This window comes from Hyla sarda, chromosome 2, assembly GCF_029499605.1.
Source record: "Hyla sarda isolate aHylSar1 chromosome 2, aHylSar1.hap1, whole genome shotgun sequence".
NCBI classification, from domain to species: Eukaryota; Metazoa; Chordata; class Amphibia; order Anura; family Hylidae; genus Hyla; species Hyla sarda.
This window is the reverse complement of record NC_079190.1, coordinates 1,670,642-1,681,651: the sequence shown is the minus strand read 5'-3', so window position 1 is coordinate 1,681,651 and position 11,010 is coordinate 1,670,642. Positions and strand designations below refer to the sequence as shown.

The 11,010-nt window shown below is 42.3% G+C and overlaps 2 protein-coding genes across 2 annotated transcripts in view; both read left to right on the top strand.

Annotated features, from left to right (window-relative positions):
• Positions 1-8,460, top strand: part of LOC130358153 (zinc finger protein 436-like) — a 334,942-nt gene extending 326,482 nt beyond the window's left edge. The window contains exon 18 of the mRNA XM_056560992.1: positions 7,173-8,460. Coding sequence (XP_056416967.1) covers positions 7,173-8,065 — 893 coding nt within the window. The 3' untranslated portion in view covers positions 8,066-8,460. The remainder of the gene's footprint in view (positions 1-7,172) is intronic.
• Positions 1-11,010, top strand: part of LOC130358162 (uncharacterized) — a 164,722-nt gene that overhangs the window by 58,660 nt on the left and 95,052 nt on the right. The window lies entirely within an intron of this gene.

Sequence of the window (11,010 nt, the reverse complement as noted above, 5' to 3'; positions counted from 1 at the left end):
CACCCCCTTGTTATATATATAGTCCTGGGTATAAATAGATCATGGAGAGATCTCTGTACTGTCCTGATATATTATATATATTATTAGGTCACCTCCTTGTTATATATACAGTCCTGGGTATAAATAGATCATGGAGAGATCTCTGTACTGTCCTGATATATTATATATTATTAGATCCCCTCCTTGTTATATATACAGTCCTGGGTATAAATAGATCATGGGGAGATCTCTGTACTGTCCTGATATATTATATATATTATTAGGTCACCTCCTTGTTATATATACAGTCCTGGGTATAAATAGATCATGGAGAGATCTCTGTACTGTCCTGATATATTATATATATTATTTGGTCACCTCCTTGTTATATATACAGTCCTGGGTATAAATAGATCATGGAGAGATCTCTGTACTGTCCTGATATATTATATATATTATTAGGTCACCTCCTTGTTATATATACAGTCCTGGGTATAAATAGATCATGGAGAGATCTCTGTACTGTCCTGATATATTATATATATTATTAGTCACCTCCTTGTTATATATACAGTCCTGGGTATAAATAGATCATGGAGAGATCTCTGTACTGTCCTGATATATTATATATATTATTAGGTCGCCCCTAAGCCTTCTTTTTTCTAAACTAAATAACCCTAATTCTGATAATCTTTCTGGGTCCTGTAGTCCTCCCATTCCCCGTATTACTCTGGTTGCCCGTCTTTGAACCCTCCAGCTCCACTATATCTTTCTTGTACATTGGTGCCCAGTACTGTACACAGTATTCTATGTGTGGTCTGACCAGTACTGTACACAGTATTCTATGTGTGGTCTGACCAGTACTGTACACAGTATTCTATGTGTGGTCTGACCAGTACTGTACACAGTATTCCATGTGTGGTCTGACCAGTACTGTACACAGTATTCCATGTGTGGTCTGACCAGTACTGTACACAGTATTCCATGTGTGGTCTGACTAGTACTGTACACAATATTCCATGTGTGGTCTGACTAGTACTGTACACAGTATTCTATGTGTGGTCTGACCAGTACTGTACACAGTACTCTATGTGTGGTCTGACCAGTACTGTACACAGTATTCCATGTGTTGTCTGACCAGTACTGTACACAGTATTCTATGTGTGGTCTGACCAGTACTGTACACAGTATTCTATGTGTGGTCTGACCAGTACTGTACACAGTATTCTATGTGTGGTCTGACCAGTACTGTACACAGTATTCCATGTGTGGTCTGACCAGTACTGTACACAGTATTCCATGTGTGGTCTGACCAGTACTGTACACAGTATTCCATGTGTGGTCTGACTAGTACTGTACACAGTATTCCATGTGTGGTCTGACTAGTACTGTACACAGTATTCCATGTGTGGTCTGACTAGTACTGTACACAGTATTCCATGTGTGGTCTGACTAGTACTGTACACAGTATTCCATGTGTGGTCTGACTAGTACTGTACACAGTATTCCATGTGTGGTCTGACTAGTACTGTACACAGTATTCCATGTGTGGTCTGACTAGTACTGTACACAGTATTCCATGTGTGGTCTGACTAGTACTGTACACAGTATTCCATGTGTGGTCTGACTAGTACTGTACACAGTATTCCATGTGTGGTCTGACTAGTACTGTACACAGTATTCCATGTGTGGTCTGACTAGTACTGTACACAGTATTCCATGTGTGGTCTGACTAGTACTGTACACAGTATTCCATGTGTGGTCTGACTAGTACTGTACACAGTATTCCATGTGTGGTCTGACTAGTACTGTACACAGTATTCCATGTGTGGTCTGACTAGTACTGTACACAGTATTCCATGTGTGGTCTGACTAGTACTGTACACAGTATTCCATGTGTGGTCTGACTAGTACTGTACACAGTATTCCATGTGTGGTCTGACTAGTACTGTACACAGTATTCCATGTGTGGTCTGACTAGTACTGTACACAGTATTCCATGTGTGGTCTGACTAGTACTGTACACAGTATTCCATGTGTGGTCTGACTAGTACTGTACACAGTATTCCATGTGTGGTCTGACCAGTACTGTACACAGTATTCCATGTGTGGTCTGACCAGTACTGTACACAGTATTCCATGGGTGGTCTGACCAGTACTGTACACAGTATTCCATGGGTGGTCTGACCAGTACTGTACACAGTATTCCATGGGTGGTCTGACCAGTACTGTACACAGTATTCCATGGGTGGTCTGACCAGTACTGTAACACAGCATTCCATGTGTGGTCTGACCAGTACTGTACACAGCATTCCATGTGTGGTCTGACCAGTACTGTACACAGTATTCTATGTGTGGTCTGACCAGTACTGTACACAGTATTCTATGTGTGGTCTGACTAGTACTGTACACAGTATTCTATGTGTGGTCTGACTAGTGATTTGTACAGCGGTAGAACAATTTCCTTGTCGTGGGCATCTATCTATTACTGTTACCTAAAACTCCCAAGTCCTTTTCCACATCAGTCGTCCCAAGTGTTCTCCCATTCAATACATAACTCTGTCCCAGATTTTTCCTCCGCATGTGCATTACCTTACATTTATCAGTGTTAAACCTCATCTGCCACTTCTCAGCCCAATGAACAAAAAAGGGAAAGCGCTCCGGGTGTGATAACGTTACGATTACGGTATGGTGTACAAGCAAAATTGCTCACCGAAAGGAGTTGTACTGCAACAGCCTGATGAAGCTGGTTATCCAGCGAAACGCGTTGCATGACGGGAAATAAACAGTTTGTTCCTGGAGTTGTGTGCGCCGGCTCTATCCTGTGCTGTTCCTTGGAGGGATCCGTCTTGAGTACTTCTCAGCCCAAATCCCCAAACTATCCAAATCCATTTGCAACAGTGCACTGTCCTCTATTGTGTTATAATCTGCAAAGATTGCTATTTTACTATTCAACCCCTCTACCAGGTCATTAATAAATATATTAAATAGAACAGGACCCAAGACTGACCCCTGTGGTCCCCACTAGTAACAGTCACCCAATCAGAATAAGTACCATTAATAACCCCCCTCTGTTTCCTATCACTGAGCCAGTTACTTACCCACTTACACACATTCTCCCCCAGCCCAGACATACGACATCCAGCGATTGTCCCTGGTCCAGTCTGGAGCTCACCTCCTCATAGAAGCTGATCAGGTGACAGGACCGATCCCTCATAAAGCCATGTGATATAGAATCATATATTTACCATGTTTCCCCGAAAATAGTACCTACCCCGAAAATAGGCCCTAGCCGGATTATCGGGGTGGGCTGCAATATAAGCCCTTCCCCCGATAATAAGACCTAGACCAGTGGTCTCCAACCTGCGACATCTGTTGTAACATCTGGAGGTCCGCAGGTTGAAGACCACTGACCTAGACAATGCCCGGGCTGCAAATATTAAAAAGCAATTTTTAACTTACCTTCGTCCTCCGTTCCCCCGTTGCTAAGGAATCGACCTCGCTGTCCTCCGCTGTTCTCGCTCTCCGGCCGGCTCCTTACATGACAGTGGGCTCAGCCTATCATTGGCAGAGGCGGGACATCGCTGCGGCCGGTGATAGGCTGAAGGCTCTGAGACGTCACAACACCAGGAAGCAGCAAGAACAGCGGAGGGACCATGAGGCCGGTGCCTTAGCAACGGGGGAACGGAGGACAAAGGTAAGTTATAGATTGCTTTTTAATATTTGCAGCTCGGGCACAGGAATAGATACAGCGCAGAGGCTGATAATTATTTGGCGGGGGGGGGGGGGGGAGAGAAGCTGCGCTCGCGGGTGACAAATGATCAGTACCCCGATGTGGGGATTGTGGGGTGCAGCGCTGGGCTGATAAACCGATGGGGGGGGGGTTAGGGACGTTGGGGGGCATTTACACCCCCCCCCATTATCATCATGTGATATGCGCAGCTCGCGCATATCACATGATGATAATGGGGGGGGGGGGGGGGGGTAAATACCGTGGAACCGCCATGTTGTTCAATGTGCATACCATAGATAAATAAGCCCAACCCTGAAAATTAGCCCTAGTGGGTTTTTTGGGGCTAAAATTTATATAAGACCCGGTCCTATTTTCGGAGAAACACTGTATTCTTATCAAGATATTCCAAAATAGCCTCTCTTAGAAAACCCTCAAACAATTTACATACAACGGACGTTAAACTAACAGGTCTGTAATTCCCCGGGTCACCTTTTGACCCCTTTTTAAATATTGGCACCACATTTGCCATGCGCCAGTCCTGGGAAACAGTCCCTGTCACTATAGAGTCCCTGAATATTAATAATAGGGATCTGTCTATTACACTACTTAATTCCTTTAGAACTCGGGGGGTGAATGCCATCTGGACCTGGTGATTTGTCTATTTTGATTTTTTTGTAGGTGGCACTGTACTTCTTCCTGGGTTAGACAGGTGACCTGAACTTCTTCCTGGGTTAGACAGGTGACCTGTACTGGGGAGTTTACCTTATTTTGCTGTATTTCACCTGGCATTTCATTTTTCTCAGTGAATACAGTGGAGAAGAATGTGTTTAGTATATTTGCTTTTTCCTGATCCCCGTCTATAATACCTTCCTCATCATTTTTTAAAGGGCCAACACTTTTGGCCCATTCACTTCCCCCACCTTGTTCCATCTGTCCGCTCTCCCTGCATTAATGCCAACGCTGCACATCTATATGCAATAAAGAGCATGCGACTTCCTTAAAGACCTGTGGGTGCATCATTCCCTTTTATCTTGTTTGGAACCTACCTTGAACTATTTCATGACGGCACCGGAAGGGTCTTTGTAGCCGCACAAGCCTAGCGGATGTATTGCAGTTTGTGGAATAGCAGTGCCGGGTACCTTAACGGACTGTGTACACTTTCATTTTTGAGCTTTTTGCTATTTATATAGTTAAAGAACATTTTGAGGTTAGTTTTACTCTCTTTGGCAATGAGTCTGTCTCTATTTTTGCAGTTTTTATCAGTTTTTTTTACATATTTTAACTTTTTCTCTATAGCTTTTTAATGCTTCTTCACTGTCGTCCTGTTTTAGTAGTTTAAATGCTTTATTTTTGTCATTTATTGCCCCCATAACAATCAAAGGTGTTACCCCAGGTATGTAATAATTCCAGGAGGTGTTGTCCCAGGTATGTAATAATTCCAGGAGGTGTTGTCCCAGGTATGTAATAATTCCAGGAGGTGTTGTCTCAGGTTTGTAATAATTCCAGGAGGTGTTGTCCCAGGTATGTAAAAATTCCAGGAGGTGTTGTCCCAGGTATGTAAAAATTCCAGGAGGTGTTGTCCCAGGTATGTAAAAATTCCAGGAGGTGTTGTCCCAGGTATGTAATAATTCCAGGAGGTGTTGTCCCAGGTATGTAATAATTCCAGGAGGTGTTGTCCCAGGTATGTAATAATTCCAGGAGGTGTTGTCCCAGGTATGTAATAATTCCAGGAGGTGTTGTCCCAGGTATGTAATAATTCCAGGAGGTGTTGTCTCAGGTTTGTAATAATTCCAGGAGGTGTTGTCCCAGGTATGTAAAAATTCCAGGAGGTGTTGTCCCAGGTATGTAAAAATTCCAGGAGGTGTTGTCCCAGGTATGTAATAATTCCAGGAGGTGTTGTCCCAGGTATGTAATAATTCCAGGAGGTGTTGTCCCAGGTATGTAATAATTCCAGGAGGTGTTGTCCCAGGTATGTAATAATTCCAGGAGGTGTTGTCCCAGGTATGTAATAATTCCAGGAGGTGTTGTCCCAGGTATGTAATAATTCCAGGAGGTGTTGTCTCAGGTTTGTAATAATTCCAGGAGGTGTTGTCCCAGGTATGTAATAATTCCAGGAGGTGTTGTCTCAGGTTTGTAATAATTCCAGGAGGTGTTGTCCCAGGGATGTAATAATGGATTTACAGATGGAGGTCAGAGGTTTGTTCAGGAGGAGGACTGTGTTGTAGAAAATATTACTGGGGCCCCTGAATATGAATACATCATGTAACTTATTTAATTTCTAAATAAAATGTTATATCTAAAGCACGAGGCAGGAGCGAGTATAGACCGTGTTATATGTTCAGATCTGTATTATAATTATTGATGTGTGCACACTCTACTAATATGAGCACGCATAAACAATACATCAGCACTGTGGTCACGACAGAAGGGGATAATTCCACCTGCCCCTTGGGTCATAACATCTGCCCCGCACCTACCTTACACTACATCATGGCACCACGCGAGTCCAACATACTGTCAGTCAGACTGGTGATCACATGACCACGTTAAAGAAATGAAACAAATGATGCAGTATGACTAGTGATGGTGAGTGTGCATGATATGGGCAAAAAACAAGCAACGTGGAGTGTTAGAATCCTGAAGTCTTGTGGAGGGCCGCACTTATACCGATGAAGATGGATCCACTCTGGGTAATATACTGCAGAATGTGATTCTATAGGAAACCAGAATAAACCACTAATATCCCCCACATAACCTACAACTAATGTTATAGGGGCAAGAGACAACAAAAAGGTATAAAAATCTAATAGAGAGCTCATAAAAACCTGTAAACATGTAAGAAGATACATAAAAAAAGGGCAGATAACACATCAGATCCCCCAGAAGGAGCTGATGTAGGCGGGGCCAGGGCTGAGGAGCTGATGTAGGCGGGGCCAGGGCTGAGGAGCTGATGTAGGCGGGGCCAGGGCTGAGGAGCTGATGTAGGAGGGGCCAGGGCTGAGGAGCTGATGTAGGAGGGGCCAGGGCTGAGGAGCTGATGTAGGCGGGGCCAGGGCTGAGGAGCTGATGTAGGTGGGGCCAGGGCTGAGGAGCTGATGTAGGCGGGGCCAGGGCTGAGGAGCTGATGTAGGCGGGACCAGGGCTGAGGAGCTGATGTAGGCGGGGCCAGGGCTGAGGAGCTGATGTAGGCGGGGCCAGGGCTGAGGAGCTGATGTAGGCGGGGCCAGGGCTGAGGAGCTGATGTAGGCGGGGCCAGGGCTGAGGAGCTGATGTAGGCGGGGCCAGGGCTGAGGAGCTGATGTAGGAGGGGCCAGGGCTGAGGAGCTGATGTAGGCGGGGCCAGGGCTGAGGAGCTGATGTAGGCGGGGCCAGGGCTGAGAAGATTATATAGATAATTCCATCCATCTGTGTTTCCAGTGTAAAGTAATGTTATAATTTTTTCTACTTTTAATCCATACAGAAAATCCCAGTAAGGACACCGATGGAACCTTCAAGTTATCACTAAATTATAAAGTAGAAGATGAAGATCTCATGCAGCACTCCCCAGGAGAGGACTTCTTTCCCCTTACTGTACATCCAGGACCTCACAGTACAGATCTATCCTATAATGCCCCTAATCATGGGGAACCTTCTCCTGACCCATCACAGGTTGTTACCACAAGGACAGATCAGAGAGAAGGGAAAAGGTTTCAATGTGGTGAATGTAAGAAAGAGTTTACAAAAAATTCTGATCTTATAACACACAGAAAAAGTCACACAGAGGAGACGTATTCATGTTCACTATGTGGTAAATGTTTTACAGATAAGTCAGAACTTGTGTCACATGAGAGAATGCACTCAGCAGAGAATCCATATTCTTGTTCAAATTGTGGGGAACGTTTTGCCCAGAAAGCAGATCTTGTTAGACATCAAGAAACTCACTTAGAGGTGTCACATCAATGTCCTGAATGTGGGAAATATTTTAAGAGTAAAACAAGCCTTGTTACGCATAAGAAAAAAAATCACTTAACAATTACTAATTCATGTTCAGAATGTGGAAAACGTTATAAAAATAAAACAAGTCTGGTTAAACATGAGATCACTCACACAAAGAAGAGGTATTCATGTTTAGACTGTGCGAAATCTTTTATATCCCCCTCGTACCTTTTCAAACATAAGAAAATTCACACAGGAGAAACGCCATATTTATGTTCAGAATGTGGAAAATGTTTTACAGCTAAATCAAATCTTGTCATTCATCAGAAAATTCACACAGGAGAAACTCCATATTCATGTTCAGAATGTGGAAAATGTTTTACAGCTAAATCAAATCTTGTCATTCATCAGAAAATTCACACAGGAAAGAAGCCATAAACATGTTCCAAATGTTGTAAAGGCTTTCCAACTGAAAATAGTCTTGTTATTCGTGAAAAAACACACACAGGGGAAAGTATGAAAAATGTTTTAAACAAATCAGAAAAGCCATATTCATGTCGAGAATGTGGGAAATGTTTTCTAAGAAACTCGCATGGTTTTTCACATGTTTCGAGGAAGAATTTGGTGAAGGAAAATTTGAGAGGGCGATACTGAAGCAAATTAATAGTAGAGGAAGGAGAGGAGAATGTAAATGAAAACTTCTAAAAGAAATTGGTAAAATACAAAAATATTAAAATCACTTTACTGATCGCTCTCAGTCAATTTCTTATTGTTTTTATTAATTGTGCACTCTCATTAAAACTCATTTTTGCTATTGCACTCCTTATGGTAAATAAAATCTATCTAATGTACTTTGGTTAAAAAAAATGAAGTTTTTTTGTGTTTTAAAAAGCTGCCACTAGGTGTCTCCCTACATGTACAGAGCGCATTTCCCCCATCTCTTGCACAGACTTTGGACCACTGCTGGCCTGCCAGAAGTCCAAAGTCAGGAAATGCAGGCTGGAGTTCTGAGTGTGCAGCCTTAGCCAATCATAGCTCATCTCACACTGAACTGCTCTAGGCTGTGTGTAGCAGAGTGAGGGAGGAAGTTCTCCCCTGTATGGCTTCAGATGATGTCACGCCTGCTGGGGAACGCCCCTTCACAGTCTGTGAATCTGACTGAGACTGAGCAGAAAATAGAGATCAATATCAAGGTAGAAAACTAAAAATAATAAAAATAAAGGATTATATAACATTTATCATGATGGAGCAGTGATCTGGAGGAGTATATAACATTTATCATGATGGAGCCGTGATCTGGGGGAGTATATAACATTTATCATGATGGAGCAGTGATCTGGGAGGAGTATATAACATTTATCATGATGGAGCAGTGATCTGGGAGGAGTATATAACATTTATCATGATGGAGCAGTGATCTGGGAGGAGTATATAACATTTATCATGATGGAGCAGTGATCTGGGAGAAGTATATAACATATATCATGATGGAGCAGTGATCTGGGGGAGTATATAACATTTATCATGATGGATCAGTGATCTGGGGGAGTATATAACATTTATCATGATGGAGCAGTGATCTGGGGGAGTATATAACATTTATCATGATGGAGCAGTGATCTGGGGGAGTATATAACATTTATCATGATGGAGCAGTGACCTGGAGGAGTATATAACATTTATCATGATGGAGCAGTGATCTGGGGGAGTATATAACATTTATCATGATGGGGGCAGTGATCTGGAGGAGTATATAACATTTATCATGATGGAGCAGTGATCTGGAGGAGTATATAACATTTATCATGATGGAGCAGTGATCTGGGGGAGTATATAACATTTATCATGATGGAGCAGTGATCTGGAGGAGTATATAACATTTATCATGATGGAGCAGTGATCTGGAGGAGTATATAACATTTATCATGATGGAGCAGTGATCTGGAGGAGTATATAACATTTATCATGATGGAGCAGTGATCTGGAGGAGTATATAACATTTATCATGATGGAGCAGTGATCTGGGGGAGTATATAACATTTATCATGATGGAGCAGTGACCTGGAGGAGTATATAACATTTATCATGATGGAGCAGTGATCTGGGGGAGTATATAACATTTATCATGATGGAGCAGTGATCTGGGGGAGTATATAACATTTATCATGATGGAGCAGTGATCTGGGGGAGTATATAACATTTATCATGATGGAGCAGTGATCTGGAGGAGTATATAACATTTATCATGATGGAGCAGTGATCTGGAGGAGTATATAACATTTATCATGATGGAGCAGTGATCTGGAGGAATATATAACATTTATCATGATGGAGCAGTGATCTGGGGGAGTATATAACATTTATCATGATGGAGCAGTGATCTGGGGGAGTATATAACATTTATCATGATGGAGCAGTGATCTGGAGGAGTATATAACATTTATCATGATGGAGCAGTGATCTGGAGGAGTATATAACATTTATCATGATGGAGCAGTGATCTGGGAGGAGTATATAACATTTATCATGATGGAGCAGTGATCTGGAGGAGTATATAACATTTATCATGATGGAGCAGTGATCTGGAGGAGTATATAACATTTATCATGATGGAGCAGTGATCTGGAGGAGTATATAACATTTATCATGATGGAGCAGTGATCTGGAGGAGTATATAACATTTATCATGATGGAGCAGTGATCTGGAGGAGTATATAACATTTATCATGATGGAGCAGTGATCTGGGAGGAGTATATAACATTTATCATGATGGAGCAGTGATCTGGAGGAGTATATAACATTTATCATGATGGAGCAGTGATCTGGGAGGAGTATATAACATTTATCATGATGGAGCAGTGATCTGGAGGAGTATGTAACATTTATCATGATGGAGCAGTGATCTGGGAGGAGTATATAACATTTATCATGATGGAGCAGTGATCTGGGAGGAGTATATAACATTTATCATGATGGAGCAGTGATCTGGAGGAGTATGTAACATTTATCATGATGGAGCAGTGATCTGGGGGAGTATATAACATTTATCATGATGGAGCAGTGATCTGGAGGAGTATATAACATTTATCATGATGGAGCAGTGATCTGGGAGGAGTATATAACATTTATCATGATGGAGCAGTGATCTGGAGGAGTATATAACATTTATCATGATGGAGCAGTGATCTGGGAGGAGTATATAACATTTATCATGATGGAGCAGTGACCTGGAGGAGTATATAACATTTATCATGATGGGGCAGTGATCTGGGAGGAGTATATAACATTTATCATGATGGGGCAGTGATCTGGAGGAGTATATAACATTTATCATGATGGAGCAGTGATCTGGGAGGAGTATATAACATTTATCATGATGGGG